The following is an 18,912-nucleotide window of genomic DNA, read 5'->3' as shown; positions in this document are numbered from 1 at the left end:
GGGGCGTATTTAGGCGAATCTCAACGCTGACTATGCAAAACGAAAGCAGAGAAGGTCCTTGGGCATTGGGGCATTGGCTTCTAAAGAAAAAAGGCAAGAAGAGGAACCACGGCCCCATCTTTCATAAATATGAACATATGATATACATATTAAGGTGTACAGTTATTAATTAACAAACAACTGAAATCCAACTGAAACATTTTAATTCTTTGACAGACACGACTTGGACGCTGTGATTACAGGCTTCCTGTGTATATTGCTACCCAGGAGACATTGCGAGTGTAATGCAAAATGGCGGCAAAGTCGAGGTATTGTGATTGACAGTAGAATGTCTCTCCTAAAAATATTAAAACAAGGAGTTTCATCATCCGAAATTAGGAGCAGAAAAAAGATTCAAACCTATTGGTAAATGAAGGATAATTATCTTAATTATCATATGAAGAAATGGCATAAGTGACACTAGAATCACCAGAAGTTTGGGACCAGGCGACTTCTAGTAGAATTTGAAGTCATCAGTCAAAGGAGGCTTCGAAGAAAACCACAACTGTACGAGAAAACGTTTAAAAATATCTAGCTGGAGATCTCCTGGACCTTTCAAGAAGCATGAATGGCGCTATTATTCCACATACGCCTAACGCGGTGGATTTCTGGAATGCAAGAGAGACAGCGGCCAAGAACTGTCGTTTGTTTTTCCTAACACATGCTCATGCAGACCACACAGTGGGTCTCTCGTCATCTTGGAAAAACCACAAGATTTATTGCTCAGAATTAACTAAAAGAATCATTCTGCACAAATTTGGGATTTGTAAAGAACTTGTGGTTGGGCTTCCTGTGGATCAACCTATTGTCATAGCAATGGATGAAGTGGGGAAGGAGAACCTTACAGTTACTTTAATTGATGCAAATCACTGTCCTGGTGCTGTATTGTTCCTCTTTCAAGGGTATTTCGGTAATATTCTGTACACTGGAGACTTCCGGTACCATAGCATGTTCAATACGCATTATGCATTGCAACATACCGTGATTGACAAGTTATATCTAGACAATACCTACTGCGATCCAAAGTGTGTATTTCCAACAAGAGAAGAGGCAACAAATATGATCTTGGATGTTGTAAGAAAACATTTGGATTTTAACATAGTTTTTGGGATGAACACATTAGGGAAGGAAGATTTGATGGCCAAAATTGGATTGACATTTCATAAATGGATTGGAGTGGATCCCAAAAGAATGGAGCTACTAAAACTTCTTGACTTACCTGATGTTTTTACTTGTGACATTGACTCCACGAGCATAAGAATTGTCATGAAGAATGAAATATCAAAGAGAAACCTCCAACTTTGGAACAACCAACACCCTACCATTGCCATCTTGCCAACAGCCCTCTTCGAAGGTGAAACTAACATCTACCAGAACATGGATAATGTTTTTGTAATACCATTCTCAGATCACTCATCCTTTAATGAACTAATGACTTTTGTATCTGAGATAAAACCCAAGGAAATTGTTCCTTTAGTTCTAAGACACAGAGGTGCAAAGGGTGATCCTGATAACACTAGAGTCAATATGGCTGTCTTCAGTTCTATGCTGAACAAGGAACCCTTAGGTACCTTTACTATCCCTGAAACAGTCCTGCAATTTATGGGCATGAGAACGACAGTAAATAAAGTAAAGAAAAGAACAAAGTCATTTGGAAACCCCAGACGAAAGAAGCAAAAATGTTCAGGAGTGGTGTTTAGTGATGAAGAAGAAGAAAAGGCTGAGATTTCTTTGCACAATCCAGAGTTGAAAATGCCTGAGAATAAAACTTATGTGGATAGAAAGCTGTCTAGTTCCTTAGAACCGGTCAATCCAGCTATAAATACAGGATTTACTAGTATTTCAGGAAGTACAGATGAGGTCAATGCTAGAGAAAAAATACTTTTGCAGGATTCCTGTGCTTTGGAAAACACAAACCTAAAGTTGTGCAAACCTGACATGGACTTAAATACCAAGGGATCTACTTTGGAACAAGTTGATATTGATGTGGAGTTGACTGGTACTTTGAAGAGAAAAGAGGACATAAAGATTGAGCTAGAAGATCCCCCAGATCTGCAAAATTTGTGTGTTATGGAAGAGATGAATACGCAGACTTGTACATGTAAAAGAGAAAAGGAGTTAGTTCCCAGAATGTGTAATGTGCTGAAACAAGAAGAAGATATCAAGACTGATGATCAGAGAATGAATTTCCTACATGACAAACAAGAAAAAGAAAATGAAGCCAAACTACTACACTACCAAACTAACAAGAATTCCACTGTCAACAAATCCTCATTGACTAGCAAAGAGGCTGAAAGTACAACTAATAATTCTACAGAAGATCTTAAACTTGCTCGGAAACTCTTAGATGCATTTAATTCTGGACAGTATGAAGATGAATGCACTCTTGTTAACCCTGTGTACAAGAGGTTTGAGAGTCACTTTTGTGAATACTTGAGAACTTTGACATCAAAGACAACACTAGAAGCCAAAAAGGATGCAAAAAGCAAGTATCCTTTGCCCAGTTCACCAAGAATGAAATGGGATACTAAGTCAGAAGGTTCTTTTGCTTCTCATCTAAAAATGAACTTTGTTTTGGGTGACGAAAATGATGATTCTGAGGAGGAAAGTGCAGCTGGGTTCAATTGGTTTTCAAGTTAATGGTGAATCCCAGGAAGGAAATCTTAAGAGCATTGTTCGTGCTTCTTTAATCTTCATAGTCCTATTGTGAGATAACAAAAATGGTGCATCGTGCAGAGGTGTAACCAGGATTTCTCAAAGGAGGGAGACCAAAGTCAAGGATTTTGTTTGAGCCCCCAAAATGCCTAACCCCCTCCCACCCAAAATAGCATTATGTTTTAATTTAACAAAAATTAGAAACAAATTTTAAAATTACCTTGGGTCCCCCCTTCCCCCTTTCTACACCCCTGATTGTGGTCTAGGTTCCGGGGCCACCAGTGAAAAACGTTTGCGCATGCGTGCACTTCAGCACGTTTTCTAAGAATTTTGAAGAGTTTGAGTGAGAAAATAAATGTTTGTTTTCTCCAAGTATTCAAAAATGTTAGAGAGTATACTTTTGTCAGACCAAGATACTGTATTAACAAATACGATATGAAAGAATTAGCCTTAAGTTTCAAGCATGGACACTAAGTTTTGGCATTTTGTGAAGTCCAATTTATAAGGCATGTTTGAAAGTCAAATTTACTTATGTTTTGACTAATTTGAATATGGATTCAGAGCATGCACAGACGTTCTTCACTTGTGTCGGTTTGGGGTACAAACTTCTTTTGTTCATCATGCCTTATATGGTGTTGTTTGTACTCAACCTAAACCACGATGCATCCTGTTTATCAAACTTAAAAAACTATGACTTCCAGACGTAATGGTTTTGGTTCCCCTAAATCAAAACATAATAAACTCACACCCATCTGTTGTAATATTTTATTGGCAGAAATCAAAACACTAGAAACCTGATTGTTTTGTCTGTTAAATCAGGGCTAAAAATTGTGTTAAGAATATGCATGATTCTCTATTTCATCTGTCCATGTTAATATTGTAAATAAATGAATGTTTTCAGAATAGGGAAAACTATGATTTATGGAATCAGTCTAGTATAGACTAGGATGATATAATTAATCTGCAAAAGGACTACATGTCTGCTAAATTTGGAAATAATGAAATTCAAAAAATTCCTCTGACTGCCAAAGTGGACTCGGCCTATCGGCCTCTTCTAATTTTGTCAGTCCTCGGAATTTTTTTCATCCAATTATTTCCAAATGAAATTATAGTCATTACTTTTATACAAATTGCAAACTTTTGCAAAACTAATTTTAAGTACAATTTTATAAAAATTAACACACATGACAAAATTTTAATGAAGATATCAATTTTTATGAGTATCATCATCATCATCATCATCATTAATTTTAAGAGTTTCTTTGTTCGTGGGAGTCATGACTTTACTACTTTTTTGTTTCATACAGGTTTTTTTATTTTCATATTCCTGCTCCGAGCTTTCGGGTTACAAACCCATCGTCAGTGAAAAACTCTCTATTGAATAGGACATTGTTCTTGGAAGCTATTAAAAATGCTTCAGTCCATTTGCGCTTAGACCAAAAAGCTTCACTAGCCAGGATCCTTGAATTATTCCATGCTATATCATCATCACCATTATCATCATCATTATCATCACACCTTTATCAATATCATTATCATCATCATCAACATATTGATATGTATCATCATCATTGTTATCATCATTATCATCATCATCATTATCATCACCCTCATCATCATCATTGTGTTAAAGAAAACATCCTACAGCGGCTCCTACAGTATCCTGTCATCATCATTAATTGCATTATCATCCAAGGCAAGTCAAAAAATATAAATGAAAGAAAAACGAAAGGAAAAGAAGGAAAATTGAACTATAGCAGTATTTTTTAAAATTTATTTCATATCAATACTGTATATATAAAATTACGTGATGCATATAAGTGACGGATTGATTACCGTTTTCTTACGTCACATGATACCAACTATGACGAACATTTGATTAATATAACCACACTCTGATAATTTTTTGGTGGGGATGGGAGCGGATCATTACGATTTTGTTGCTATGACTTGAAAAACAACAAAAAAACGAGCTCAAAGTAACGGAATATTGACCGCATGCCTTTATAGCCTGCCATAGGTTTGTTTATCGATGTCTGTTGCGATTCTAATTAGTGTCGCCTAGCAACAGGGATTACTTTAACCCGAGGGAAGCCCCTAAAGACAAAGCTCGTATTCAATTTTTCGTAATGGAAGGAATTACAGTTTAACAAGCGATCATGTGAATCATACAGGCAATGTAGAGGCAGAAATCTGTTAAAAACCCCTAAATGGATGGCCGTTTACGAAGAAAGTCCTTTGTCGAGCATTCTGCTATCGAAGCGTTGCTTTCTTGCAGCGAGAAGTGCACGGAAGAACCATTCGATCCCGTAGTGGTGACATCGAGTTGGAATGAAGTCGCCCGTGGCTGGCGGAATGTTAAGCCAAATGCTCGTTATCTGACTTCGCCAGAAAAGCGTAAAAAGTCCAAGGATAAATTCCAAGTTGGTCAAACTTATTCAGATTCCGAGAATCAACTCGCTAAAGTAAAGAAACTAGCTGGAATGATCGCTAATTCGAACATAATCTTGAAAGACGACAGCTCTGCAACGAAACATAAAACGGCCAGGAACACTGCCCTGGTTAAGTATCAAAACTGCGGGGTTTTGTCTTACGATGTGCCTTGTTGGAGATTTATTTTAGAGCCTAAGCATTTCCGATACAATGAAAGACTTGGGTTTTTAGACATTCGTGCTCTGAACGATGTCAGGAGGAGTAGTATTACTTATTCCTTGATGCTAGATAATGGTTCCATGATAACGTGCCAAGAAGTAAATGGACGCATTGTTCTTTTCGATCCAGCTCTAACTTTTGATCGTCATTTATTAGCGACCTACGAACTTAGAGAAGAACATAAGCTAAGGTCTTGTCATAGGACGAATGGCTCGTGTGAATTTGCTACTGATTTTTTTCAAACAAGAACAGAAGACAATAGAATCAAAGTTGTACAGACAATCAGTTCAAAATCAAGTGCAGGGGCTTGTAGTTCTTGTGAGATGTGTCGACACAGAACCCAAGATTTCGCCCCAAATCCGCCGAAATTACCCTCTCCTAAGAATAAAAACTCGGAACTCAAACCTTTACAGAAAATCACTCCTTCACAGAAAAAGACTGCAGAAGATAACCGTGCTCTTGGTAAAGTGTTGATTCAGCATGCTTTTAATTACGGCCGCACGAAGGAGGTGCCTTCGAAGTCAGTCAAAGACAACAAAGACAAAAAATCAAAAGAAGGAAAGGTTTATCATTCTAGACACACAGTGCGTCTTGACTGGCTGCCTATCACACGAAGTACAATCGCGTATCCTTATGTCCAAGGTATTCCAGAAAGTAACAGTGATAGTAGTAGCAGTGGTAGCAGTGTTCCTGAACAATCTTCATCAAGTATGATCAAGTCGTATGCCCTCCCAAGACATCAACCAAAGGCTAGAAAATTGACATTGAGTGAGGCTGCCAGTCTGGTTCCCAAGTCATCAAAGCTGGGCAATGCTTTTGATAACCTAACGAAAGAGCTGAAAAATAAGCATGAGAAATCGTTGAGTTTATCAGAACCTTTACTACCATCTGTTTCTGGAACCAAACTACAAGTTTCCATATCGGGAATTGACTTGTGAGTTCCTAAAAATTCCAGGTTTCAAACCAGTTATGTAATAGGATACCCTTCTATATCCTCCCCTGCCTCCCAAAAGCCGGCCCATACATCATCATGGGAATTGTGTACTGTGTGAAGACAGGACCATTCTGGTCGGTCTGCTTCCTCATTCCTGAGATATGCACAGAATGATTTCCATCTTAAATTAAAAGAATCTATTATAAAAAGCAAGATCCAAAATAACCTTGTCTTAAGCGCAGTAAGTAAGGATATCAGGGGTATGGTCCACACAAACTTTTCTTCACTTCAGTCACCCCGTCCAGGTAGGAAAGGACTAAGGAGAGGGCATTAGTCGTGAGGTTGGGGTGTGGATATGCATTACGTGAAGTCTCCATTTTATGAAGCAAAATGAAATTAAAATCTTCAAATGTTCTAAAGTTGATACAATCTTTAAATTATTTATTAAGAGACCTCATTCCCCTCCTGCCCATGCCCACTCATTGGTACTGAAGGCTTCTGACAGAGAAAATAATCATTTGTATTATATATGTATATATTAGAAAGCTTTAAATTTGTTAAATGGATGAAATCCAATTAGATAAGAAGTGAAATGTTTTTATAAATTATTTTAAAGGGGTAAGTACTTCATTTTTATGAGTATTTTGGAAAAAGTAAGTATTGATATATCGGACATCAAAATTTTTATTTTTGATCCTTTTGAAGATTTTTAAAGGAACTGTCCTTACTTCCAAAGAGTGTTTTAAAAAGTGCTGGAATTGTTAATATTTTTAGTAGAAACGATGTTCCTCAAGACTTTATCCTGGTGCCAATAACAACAGATTCATTGTTAAAAAGGGAGCATTCATTATATTTAGGAAGACAGGCAATAAATAGACTAAATTAATTTGGGCGTAAGGTTACCCACATCAGACCACGTGTAATTCTCTTGAGAATTAAGATTCTTTGTTCGAGTTGAGTATTGATATTAATAATAATATTAATAATAATAATAACAATAATAATATAATTATTATTATTATGGTTTATTATGTTCCACCAGGCATCTGTTCTATGCTATATAATTAATATATATATATATACAATAAAATGATACTAATTTATACTATTATGCTAACATTACTAAATATTAGTTCATGTCATCTTTTCATGCCAACAGTTAAACAACAAAAGACTGATACTCTTTTTGAATCTTATTTATCGCCATAATAAAGATTATTATTATTACTATTATTATTAATTACACTTGGCCTAAAATGGGATGTAAAATCTATCTGCCAAAGCTAACTTGGTCTATCGATAGACTTGTAAATATTAACAATTCCCCATGTGAATGTGAGTCATGCCCAAGTTCGCCTTGATACAGTATAAAATCAGCCACTAATTTCTTCCTTCTCCATCACCACCTTAAAGAGATAATAATGGTCTGTAAGGTCTTATAGAATGTGTTTATAGTTTTGATAATGAAATAAAGTTTGGATATAACATTATGACTCTCACATTTTTGCTTTGTCTCAAGTTGAAGCTTGACATACCTATTCCAAAAATCATCGTCTGGACCAAGAGCATGCAACAGCTGATGACTGAAACGAATGCTCTATATTGCCTTGTAATTTGTTCAAATCAGACATCTCCATTGTTACTGCTGTTTTTGATATTCTGCAAACTCTGACATTTCAATGGCTAGTTGTGAAAGTGTTTTTTTTACTGCCCCCAGCCAAGAACATAGAAGGTGCCGACTGATTATTTTTGTTTGACAGCAACCTTCGAGTTAGCAGAATAATGGAAAACAGCAGTAAGAAATATAAAAATCCACAATAATGTCAATACTGTGATATAAACTCGCTGTAAGCTGTAGGGCACGAGAGAAGCAATCTTAGGAAAAACAAGGCGAAGCCAAGTGCTTCTCTTGCTTCTCATTTTAGTGCTCTACAGCTCTCAGAGTGTTCAGTACAGAGACATAAGCAACCATTTTATATTGCTTTTATAAAATATTTTTGACAATTCTTTGTCAATGTGTCTCTGTCCTCTGATATAAACACAGTAGCCAGTCAATCAGCACAAGCATTATATTTCAAATATTTTATAAAATGAATTACAGAGCATGTGATAATTCACATACTAGGTGTTCACCCATGTAACTTAGTTCTATAGCCAATAAATCTGATCTAGATGTGATTGAAACCACAACCTCACTCAACAGGCCAGTCACTAGCCACCTGAGCCAAATATCGTAATTCATGGTTCCTACAGGTACCCCCTAGTTATATCATGGTTTTGTTACAATTACTATTGCCCACAAGCTCAAAAAATAGCTACATGTAGAATACAGTATCTCAGAATAGAGCGTTTTCACTCACGTGAGAAGGCAGCCATAAACAATAGAAACTTTCTGCACAGTATTTGTATTAAAATAGAGTTCAATTCCTGGAGGACAGAAAATGTATTGTTTTGGTACCCCATAATGGCCGCTGTGACGTCATGTGAAAATGCTCTATTTAAAACTCTGATCACGGAAGATATTGAAACTATACATTGTTTCAATTGTTTACTGTCCTGCGAAAAAAGAAAAGGGAAATTAAAATAGATGATTCATAAAATAATCTTCTAGTAGTCTTTAAGCTGTGAAGTTGTTCGTTGGACAATATTTAATTCCACTGGGAAAACTGCTGCAACGGTGAATGGTTCACTATTATCTATGAATAAAAGTTGATATCCCTGATGGATGTGCTGTGTTTTCAAGTTTGAGTTTGCACACTTGAGAAAACTGAAACATTATCAATGTCATCTAGGAATGTCTGAGTGTGAGTATCCATTAGCTGATTGTAAATAACATCTTGCGTTGCAGTTTGCGTCATTTGGGTTTGCCTATCTATTGGTTCAAAAGGCCAGCTGTTGGTTGCAAAGGCTTCTGGGATAGTTTGAGTTTCAGTGTTAGTAAGTCCAGCTTCAAACGTCATGGTGTTTGTCATGCTGGAAGTTTGCGTACGTATATTTACAAGGTCATCTAATGTAGTTCGATGGATTAGAAGATGATTTTGATTTGTAATCTCAGACTCTGTGGGCATCAAGCTACTTAACCATGTCTGCGTCTGTGATTCTGTTAGCTCTACATCTGATTGATTCCATAATTCATCAAAAATCTTCTGTGCTTGAGTCTGTGTTGCACAATCCATTGAAATAGAAGGATCAAAACCAAAGATCGATATAGAAGTCTGAGAAGCGTTATCCTCCAGTGCAACTTGAGAAAGGTCTTGTGTTTGTGTTTCTGATGTGCTCTGGAATCGGGGGTCTGTAATTTGAAGATTGCTGCCAGTCAAAAGTGTTTGTGAACTTAGTGAGAAGCAAGTGGGATCTTCTTGGATGCCCAGACTGGAATGATGGGGCATAAAAAGGTGATCATGTTGTATCCCGATGGAAGAAGATTGAGATATACTATTCCCATCCATATCAGGTACCATGACTTGACTACTAAAATCAATCATTGAGACGGCATTCAGCAAGTGCTTATTGGCTTGTGTGCCAACAGATGCATTGCTAAGTCTGGTTCCTGTGTCACTGATCATTTCAGAATCAACACAAGTTGAAATATCAAGCATAGTCTGTGTTGAAATGTTTCTAAAACATTTCCGTTTTAATGTCTGCGTTTCTGCATCTCTTGTGGTGACACTTGCTACGCAGTTCCCTGTGAAGGGAGAGGTTGATATCTGGTTGGGTAGATTAACAGGCTTTGGCAATATTTTACAATATCTTTGTGATACAATTGGAATTTTCTCTTGGCCTTGTTTTACTGTTGTTGCTGTCAACATGGTGGCTGGTTTGACCACTTGTACTGGAATTGTTGTCCTCGTCGTCTGCCTGGAAGCAATATTGAAAGCTATTAAACTCAGGTTTCTGTTTTTGAATTTGATATCACAACGGTCAAGCAGTAATAACCTCTTTAGCATGGGAGTTTGTTTTGCCCATTTCAGACAATGTGTCATTCCTTTGAGAATAGGATTCCTTGTTTCATTTGCATCCATAAACAAAAAATGATACTCAAGGGAATGACATATGGTCTGAAATGGCCAAAACATTATGCCCAAACTTAAGAGGTGTATTATAATCACAAATTGTACATCTTCCAACCAACCCTTTTGAATTTCAAGCTTATTTCATTTTAAGTGCTACTCTGATAAAGATCATTCAAACTTGGATTCAGCTGTAACTTCCTAAGAATACTTTTTAAAGGTCCAATAATCACTGTATGGAGTGTTTTCTCAATATTCAGGATGAAAGTATGATATTTTTACGATTATTTTTTGGAGTCCGTGACGTCATAGCTCAACATCAAACATCGCTCCATGCATTTCTTTGTATATAAATCCTTAATTTATTTTATTCCTGTGAAGCCCAAAGGGTGGCTAATGTGCTTATTTCACATTACTTTTTGTGACTATAATTTATATTTTGGGGTGTTTGGGTATTTCTTTCTCCCTTTACTACTGATATTTTGATCATAAACTACAAAGTAATGTATGGAGCGATGTTTGATGTTGAGTGTATATGACATCACTGCTTGGTGGCAGCCAAGACAGGAGGTACAATAATAGAGTCTTTTCCTTCTGGGAAACTGAATTATTTCTCATTCAGATTCAATTGTTCCTTCCTCCAACAATGGCTGCCATCATGTGATGGTGCAAAGCTTCTATCCACCAGAAACATACATACATGTTATCAAAAACTGCTGTCGTTTCTGGCACTTGTTTCTTGGGTGGTAGGCTGTGTTGTTTTCTACGTACATGCATCAGTAAGGCTTCTCTTGTTGTGAATGGACAGCCACAACCACAGTGGAAAACCTGGCCACATTTACTCTCATGTCTTTTACATGCTGCCAACAAACCAAATCCTCGACTGCACTTGTCACAAGTGTATTGTTTTTCTGCATGCACTGTCATGTAATGCTGTGTTGAATAAAACAAAACACAAAAAATGATGAAATGAATATGTGCTGGTATTAAAATAAACAAATTTATAAATTAGTGACAAGAATGATGGCTGAATGAATGGATGGGTCGGTAGATAAATGGATAGACTGATGGATGGAAGGATGGTTGGATGGACAGATTAATGAATGGAATGAGAAAGAATAGGATCAATGATATTATAGCATGAACGCATTAATAAACATATTGAGCAAATAACTTTCCAAAAACTCAGCTTGACGAGTTACCAAACCTTAAAAGACAAGTCAAATTGAAAGACAAATTCAAGTCGAACACATTTGTTAATGCAGTTTATTTGTTAATGCAGATTACCAAATTGGCAAGACTAAGTCCTGTTATGTGAGAGCGGCAAAAATCAAAACGATAAAAAAAAAAGAGAGTAAATGACAACAATCCATACCTGCTTAACTTGACCAAGCCTCGGAAAAGGTTTCTTGCTGGACTTACCCCGCGAACAATCCAAAACTGGGCAGTAAAAATGCTTCTTGGTACACTTCCTTTTCTCAGAGTTTCTCGTAAAGAGTGCTTTTTCTTCCTCACTTTCTGTGATATTATGAGTCTTTACCACATGCATTCGAAGAGAAGCTTTATTACACAATATTTTAGAGCAGCCTTTCACAGGACAAGGAACTGCAGTCTCAATACTGGTTAAAATTTCAACCGCAGGACATATTTCTTCAACATCGTCCGCCATCTTGAAAATATTTATTTTTTGATTTTTCCACAGGAAGCCCAAGTTATGTGTTTTGGTATGTTAAAAAAATTATGTTAGCACAATAATGTTTATCAGCTGAATCGTACGTTTTCATTTTTTTCCTGGTTGACAGAACGAGCTGTTCAGTCTTTGCACCATTTCAAAAAGATAATGAGATTAAAAGAAAAAAATGAAAGATTCTTGTAAAACAAAGTTGCATCATAGCTTTTGGTTACCAGTCTCTTCAAGGCACTCGCGGTCAATATGGCGGACGTCAAGCAGTTTAAAACTCCAAAAAGAAGATTGGTATTTGAGAAGAATTCCTTGGAAGATACTAAACAAAGACACAAAAAACAGATAACAGAGCATTATTTCAACCATTCTGTAAGTGTTGGTGTTTTTCCCACAATAATATCAAGGAAGGCGTAGTGGTGCGTTGCACTAGCCTCTCCACCTCAGTCTTCAGTTCGATTCGAGGGTTTTTTCTCTGCTTTCTACAGCTTTCCTCACTCCGCAAAACACCCAAGGTATCCATTTCAATCTGTGAGTCACCTACTATGTCACTACTTACAAGTTTAGATCAACACAGAGGATGTTTCAGCGTTAAATAAAAAATTAATGCAAACATAGTTAATATGTTATTATTAACTATTAACTATGATGCAAATTAATAAGTTTTTCAAGCGTTTACCTTCTTTCTCTTCTTGATGTGTAGGTTTCTCTAGTTATTCCAGGATGTGCCATTGGAACAGTAAAGCATTATTTCAGAGAACATTTACCATCGCTGGATGAATTTTGTGTTGCAGTTTTGCCACTGCATGTTTTTATAGAAAAGGAATTTATTGAGAAGTTTATAAGACAAGGTGAGCTTACATATTGTATTATTAATATCATGATAAGGAGGTTACATCCTCTGGGAAGTCCATATTTGTACATATCCATCCATTATTCCCATTCTTCATTCGTTCATTCATTTATTCATCCATCAATCCATTCATCCATCCATTCATCCATACGTCTGTCCATCCGTTCGTCTGTCCCTCCATCTGTCCGTTAATAACTAAGATATGCTTAAGCACTGATGTCAAGTAAGTACAAGATACACTTATCTAATAATTTTCTCTATTCATAACTTCTAGGAAATTTTTATGCCTTGAGCAGGAAAACCAAACTAGACACTGAAAATTGTGTTGCAGTACTACCAACAGGTAATATAAGGGAAATAAATTCCTGAGAGCAAAGGGATTTTATTGTTCTGCCATCTAACCACAGGCTGTCCAGGGTGTATTATTTGGGCACCTGTAGGTGATGGTGCAAATTAAGCCTCTATACTACTATTGATAAGGTGCATGGATATAATACAAGAGCAGCAACAAAAAAGTCTTTTTATTTACCCAAGGCTAGAACTAATTATGGAATATTTAACATACGATTTCAAGGACCTAAAATCTGGAATTCTATTGATGAATCATTTAAGAAATTGTCTCTTTATCAATTTAAGAAAAAGCTGAAAATTGATTTAATTTCTAAATATTAAGATCAAGTTTTAATACTTTTACAAATTAACTTAAATATACTGTAAAGACTGATGATGCTCTTGTACGCTGCGTGTGCACGTGTATTTGCATAGTTTTTATGTCTTTTTTGTCACTTTTTCAATCATATTGACTTTTTTGCCTATGTGTTTATACGGTGTGTTATTATGCTCATTATTATAATTGTAAATAGCAGAAATCCCGACCCTAAATGTAATGACTTTTAATTAAGAATATGTAAACCGACTTCCAAGCATTTTTAGCTTTCTAGTTATTTTTGGAAGTTGGTACCCCTCAATCTGTTTAACATAAATAAGGTATCAAATTAGAAAATAATGTTATAATGGGTACAAATAAAAGTTCTTCTATACTGCTGTATCATGTGATATCTACACAATTTGTGATTGGCTAAAATTGAATGTGTACTCGCTGTGAACACAAATAGTTAAAAAAATTCAACTTGTTTTACAATTGTGTACTCGCTTGTACTTAATTGCTGTGTGGAAAAAAAGTACTCACTAGTTCATTGGAGTGCTTTCAGGGATAGTGGAGAATGAACTAGTTTTAAAGCTTATATAACCAAACAAAAACAAACTGTTGTTGAACATTTTGATGGTTTTTGAATGTCTGATGACCAAGAAATGGTGGACATCAGGGCTAAAAATAACAGCTGGTCAGTAGCCAGTCATATGCTGACTGGCCAAATTAGTTTTACATAGGTCATACCTAATTACTGGCTCAATTAGTTACTCAGGTCAAAATGACTGCCAATTTTGGAAAGACATTTTCTAGCAGGGACATATATCTGCTGAGGTGCTATAAGTCAGTCTGTTTTATTTCTAACATGCTTAGGTATTTTGTTGTTATCATTGGATAAAGACACATACGAAGAGCTTGGACTGGTCGGAAAGCAGTCAATATTCCAGAACAAATTAAGATTTAGTAAGTAGTACTATTTTACCCCTGGATCCGCACTGTTTATATAACTTAGAAATCTGCAGTGGATTATTACTGATAGTGCAACATGCAAAAGTAGGTGCAGGCAGAGTTGGTTTGTGAGCAGCCTTCACCCAGGGGGGGGTTTAGCGATTTTACTCTGGAACAGGGTATATAAAATCGCGCTCGCTCTGGGACAGGGTATATGAAATACTCTCTCCTCTCTGGAAAAGGGTATCTATTTTCTCAATACAGGAACTGGGTATGGTTTTCAGCGATCTTGCTCTGGAACAGGGTATGAATTTCAGCAATTTTACTCTGGAACAGGGTCAGGGTTCAGAGGGCTCAGCGGCACATCCCAACCCTAAACGGGCAAGAGTACCCCCTGGCAGCCTTCAGAGCTAGAGGTCCATTATTCCATCCTCAGGATACTTGTTTGTTTTGACTTTTCTCTGTTCTGTATAGCTTTAGATTTAAATACCATTAGTATAAATACACAGGTTGGTGATCATTGAAAATCTCGCACGCTGATTGGTTGAGAAACTCAGATTATCACACGATAATTACCTCCAGTGATAAAAATGGTGGCCAGCTGCTTCATTGTTTAAAAATGTGTCTTTTATCTTCTTTTTTTTCTTTTTTTGAAAGAATCACCTGTGTATTTATACTAAAACAATTATTCACCTCAGGCTCAGTGAATATCGGGAATTAGCATATACCAACTTGTGTACTTCCTAAGAACACGCATGCTCATTGGTTAATTGGAGGTGAATATTGTACGATATTCACCTCTGAATCTTGGAATATTGAGTCAGCAACAAAATGGCATCTACCAGCAATCATTTTGCTACAATTTCAGATGAGGAAATTGAAAAAATGAAAGTAAATGCCATTCCTATCAATACTAAAAAGGCAACGAAGTATGGCCTAAAAGTTTTGCTAAAAGTTTTGCATGAATTTGTCATGCAAACTGCAAGTTTCTGTTTGTTTGTTTTTATTGAATTGTTGTATATAAAAATAAGTTACTCTGTACACAAGTTGGTACAGGAAAACAATTATTCGCCTCAGGCTAAGCGAATATGGAGAATATTTACCTCGCTGCTCAAAGACTTGCGTCTCAGTAAAATTAATATTCCCCGATATTCACTTCACCTTCGGCGAATAATTGCTAATAATAACCTCAACTTATTTTTATACTGGTATTTATTTTCTGACACTGAAGCTTAATTATTAACTATTAACTAATCCATGATCAAGTTATTGACATAACCTCTAGTAGTTAATGCTTTTATTGTATCTTTTTTATTAATTTTTGATAGTCGTTGAAATTGATTTAAAATCACCATCGTTCCATCCTGGGAAAAATCTTTATGAGAGGGTAAGATGGTGCTTAAAAGAGCATTTGGACTTGGAATTTGAATTTGTCTTCACTTGGACAGATACAGGTAAGTGAACAAGGAAGGTAGTCTGTTAATCTATCAGTAGAACTGCTGCCACCTAGTAGGTGACGACAACCGTGACCAAGAATTATTTATCATTAAAATTGCCATGTCTCCTGAAAACATTTGTCTGTGAAACGTGATCTTGGGTCAAGCCCTGAGATTTATCCACTGGGCCAGGTTGTACGAAGGGTGAATAGGGCTATCCAATGGTTAAATCCTTATCCATTGATAAGTCGATGCTGTTAGCCAATGAATTTATCCACTCTGGATATAAGATTTATCCATCAGATAGCGTTATCCATCCTTCATACAACCAGGCCCTGGAGTGTACAGATGCTAACTCACATGTTATCTTACTACCTTATCCAATTCTTTCTAGACAACAAACTAGACATCAAGGATATCCAATCCCACTTCAGGTTATATAAATGCTGTCCATTTAAAAATAAAGAAGATATAAGATCTCTAAGTAATGCAAGAATACCAGTTGTAAACTCTCAGGAAACACAGTTAACAGACAAAGATAACGACAACATAAGCTGTGCTGGTGCTAGTGGTTTCTATGAATGGCTTGGTAGCATTCACTGTGATATTGAGTGGTAAGTTTGAGAACTTTGTTAAATGTGGTAGTTGTGTTTGAATTAGTATATTAAGGAAATCGACCTCTTTTATTACCTTGGGTGTAATTTTGTCCCATTTCAGACTACTCCTCATTTCCTAGAGTATTATTTCTTTGTTTAATGGTTGCACATTTAGAAGACACCTGAATTTTGGTGAAAAAAAAAATTAAGCAAAGAATCTTATTTTCAAGTTTTGACATATGAAATGGGAAACCATTTATTTATTTACACCCAATCAATTGTGGTAAAGAGTTCGTATATTATTGTGCAGCCAATGGGCCAGCCCCTAGCCAATATTGACAAGAGTGTATCATTCACACTGAAAGGATTACCCCGTGTAACTAAAAATTATTTTGTAACTCCAGAAATTATCCCTACCCCACCCACATAATTTTTTTTTTTGATATCCCCACCCCACCCCCCAGAAATTCCAATTATCTCTCATACAAACTCTGTAATTTCGTTCTTTCTCTGTACACCCACCCCGCGGAAATTCCAAATCCCTCTTACAGGGGGGGGGGGGGGTGGTTATGGATAATTGGGTATGGATAATTTCTGGAACTAAGCATTTTTATATATTTACCTCTATCTCTATTGACACATTGCCAGTGTTGAAGATGTGGTTAACATAGCAAGGGGGGGGGGGGGGGGAGGAGGGATCCAGGGGGGCTACTAGACCCCTCGCCTTTTACACAAATAAAATAATAATGATTTGAAAACATTAATCCAGATAAACTTTCAACTTGGTAAACATCATCTAAACAACCTTCATCTAGATATACTTAATTCCTGTCAATAGACCATGGCCATTTTCCAATTATTATTCTTTTGTTTGCCCCTACAGCAAAAGATTATCAAAGGGGATTAATTTTATTGACTTGCACGCCATAAACCATTTCAGACAATTAAATTTTTGTTCATTATTTGATTATCTTTTTATCTAGTTCATCGGGATCACCAGACAGTTATGTGTCAACATTTACCTGTCCAAATCCTTCAACAGTCTCTAAAGAAATGGTAAAATGTCAATGGACAGGTTTTATAACACCACAAAGAATCCTCAATTTACTAGAAGCATCAAGGTATGTCTGCAAAAGGAATATTAATGACATACAGAGCATTTTCACATGACATCACAGCTGCCATCTTGGCGTACCAAAACAATACATTTTCTACCCTTGGGGAATTGGACTCTATTTTTATGCTAAAACTGTGCAGGAAGTTTCTATTGTTTGGTACACTAATGTGGCTTGTCATTTGAGTGAAAATGCTCTATACTCAATTATAGTCACCAAAAACCTACAAATCTGAGATTGCTGAGGATCATTAGAATAACTAAACTTTCATTTCAAACAAGGTAAGCTTTTGATTCAAACTGAGGTCTGAAAATCCATCAATGCTTGTGACACGGTTGAAACATGTAAATTATATCTACCCATAATCCTCGATGGTCTCAGCTTTGGTAGTTTTCTAGTGACTAACGTTATTGAAATAAGTATATAGGACAATGTTCACACCATTGGGATACCTGTGTAATTCATAACACAGGTAGCCCACCTATCAGGGACTGAAAGTTTTAAAAACTTTGTAAACCTTGTCTAAGATTTTGGAATTCAACACCAAATTTCATTCCCTAGAGAATAATTGCATTTGTTTCTGATAATGCAAGAGGAACTAGACTTGGTCTTGAAAAAAACATAATTTACATTAAAAGAAATGGGGGCAGCAGAATCAACTTATCAAATGACAAGCAAAGTTTGTTGTGATGCAAAGGAACTACTTTTTGTGATGTGAGGTCTGCGTTGTTCAAACCACAGGGATTCCAGCTATCTGGGGGGTTAAGGGGGCCATCATTTCTTTAAGCAACACTTGGGAGAGGGTGCTATCAATATGGATAATAATTTCTGAAACTACTCAGTGCCCAACAAAATTGATGCACACCATTTGCACACTAAGTCACACGATTATTTATCACAACCTTTACATCATTCCTTAAGCGTCGCCTGAAAAGCCACCCTGGATAGCTCTAAATGTGTTTTACACACCATTTGCACACTATGTCACACGATTGTTTATCACAACCTTTAGATCATTCCTTCAGTGTTCACCTGAAAAGCCACCCTGGATAGCTCTAAATGTGTGGGGTTTTGCCGACACCCCTGTTAGTTGGCTCAAGAATGAGCATGGCTTCCACTATGAAGGAGACAACATGTACACTATGATCATCTTCCCCAGTGACATATACTGGTGCTACATGGCTCTTGGTAGCAACGATGTATGCTCATAAACTTTGTAAATAAAATAAAGGCATTCTCAAATCTTGAATCTGGTTATAAATTTTAGCTAATCAAATTTCATCACTACCTGTAAAATCCTGGTTATGATGATATGCCTTTCAGTTATGATCCCTCCCACTTATA

The 18,912-nt window shown here is 36.5% G+C and overlaps 4 protein-coding genes across 5 annotated transcripts; 3 read left to right on the top strand and 1 right to left on the bottom strand.

The window, feature by feature from the left end:
- Positions 1-252: 252 nt before the first annotated feature.
- On the top strand, positions 253-3,843 carry LOC116307645 (5' exonuclease Apollo-like). The gene has a single exon (XM_031717920.2). The coding sequence runs from the start codon at positions 604-606 to the stop codon at positions 2,677-2,679; it is 2,076 nt and encodes a 691-aa protein (XP_031573780.1). The 5' UTR covers positions 253-603; the 3' UTR covers positions 2,680-3,843.
- A 750-nt stretch (positions 3,844-4,593) lies between these two features.
- On the top strand, positions 4,594-7,770 carry LOC148909513 (uncharacterized). Its single transcript, XM_089034348.1, has one exon. It carries the CDS (start codon positions 4,905-4,907, stop codon positions 6,282-6,284), a length of 1,380 nt encoding a protein of 459 aa, XP_088890474.1. The 5' UTR covers positions 4,594-4,904; the 3' UTR covers positions 6,285-7,770.
- Positions 7,771-8,333: 563 nt separating this feature from the next.
- LOC116307641 (uncharacterized) lies at positions 8,334-11,959 on the bottom strand. The gene is made up of 3 exons (XM_031717914.1): positions 11,666-11,959; positions 10,991-11,223; positions 8,334-10,138 (listed from the first exon to the last, which is right to left on the bottom strand). Exons 1-3 carry the CDS (start codon positions 11,957-11,959, stop codon positions 9,019-9,021), a joined length of 1,647 nt encoding a protein of 548 aa, XP_031573774.1. The 3' UTR covers positions 8,334-9,018.
- A 260-nt stretch (positions 11,960-12,219) lies between these two features.
- On the top strand, positions 12,220-18,817 carry LOC148909512 (ribonuclease P protein subunit p40-like). 2 transcript variants are annotated; one of them, XM_089033527.1, is made up of 8 exons: positions 12,220-12,343; positions 12,675-12,822; positions 13,099-13,167; positions 14,347-14,436; positions 15,750-15,875; positions 16,252-16,471; positions 17,437-17,574; positions 18,581-18,817. In XM_089033527.1, the coding sequence occupies exons 1-8, from the start codon at positions 12,224-12,226 to the stop codon at positions 18,777-18,779; spliced, it is 1,110 nt and encodes a 369-aa protein (XP_088889653.1). In that variant the 5' UTR covers positions 12,220-12,223; the 3' UTR covers positions 18,780-18,817. The 2 variants fall into 2 exon arrangements, with proteins under 2 accessions (XP_088889653.1, XP_088889654.1); XM_089033528.1 differs by lacking the exon at positions 14,347-14,436.
- The last annotated feature ends 95 nt before the right edge of the window (positions 18,818-18,912 follow it).

The sequence above is a fragment of the Actinia tenebrosa genome, unplaced genomic scaffold, assembly GCF_029948245.1.
Source record: "Actinia tenebrosa isolate PJP-AT-01 unplaced genomic scaffold, QUT_ActTen_1.0 PGA_scaffold2__45_contigs__length_23673736, whole genome shotgun sequence".
Taxonomy (NCBI): domain Eukaryota; kingdom Metazoa; phylum Cnidaria; class Anthozoa; order Actiniaria; family Actiniidae; genus Actinia; species Actinia tenebrosa.
This window is presented reverse-complemented; position numbering and strand designations above follow the sequence as displayed.

What these genes read in the sequence shown, in the direction of transcription:
- LOC116307645 (XM_031717920.2), top strand. Translation starts at nt 604, where the DNA reads ATGAATGGCGCTATTATTCCACATACGCCTAACGCGGTGGATTTCTGG.
- LOC116307641 (XM_031717914.1), bottom strand. Translation starts at nt 11,959, where the DNA reads ATGGCGGACGATGTTGAAGAAATATGTCCTGCGGTTGAAATTTTAACC. An exon ending in GGCTTGGTCAAGTTAAGCAG is followed by an intron (nt 11,224 to 11,665) that starts GTATGGATTGTT and finishes TATTCAACACAG; the next exon opens with CATTACATGACAGTGCATGC. An exon ending in ACAGCAGTTTTTGATAACAT is followed by an intron (nt 10,139 to 10,990) that starts GTATGTATGTTT and finishes TATTGCTTCCAG; the next exon opens with GCAGACGACGAGGACAACAA.
- LOC148909512 (XM_089033527.1), top strand. Translation starts at nt 12,224, where the DNA reads ATGGCGGACGTCAAGCAGTTTAAAACTCCAAAAAGAAGATTGGTATTT. An exon ending in CTTCACTTGGACAGATACAG is followed by an intron (nt 15,876 to 16,251) that starts GTAAGTGAACAA and finishes AATTCTTTCTAG; the next exon opens with ACAACAAACTAGACATCAAG. An exon ending in ATTCACTGTGATATTGAGTG is followed by an intron (nt 16,472 to 17,436) that starts GTAAGTTTGAGA and finishes CTTTTTATCTAG; the next exon opens with TTCATCGGGATCACCAGACA.
- LOC148909513 (XM_089034348.1), top strand. Translation starts at nt 4,905, where the DNA reads ATGGATGGCCGTTTACGAAGAAAGTCCTTTGTCGAGCATTCTGCTATC.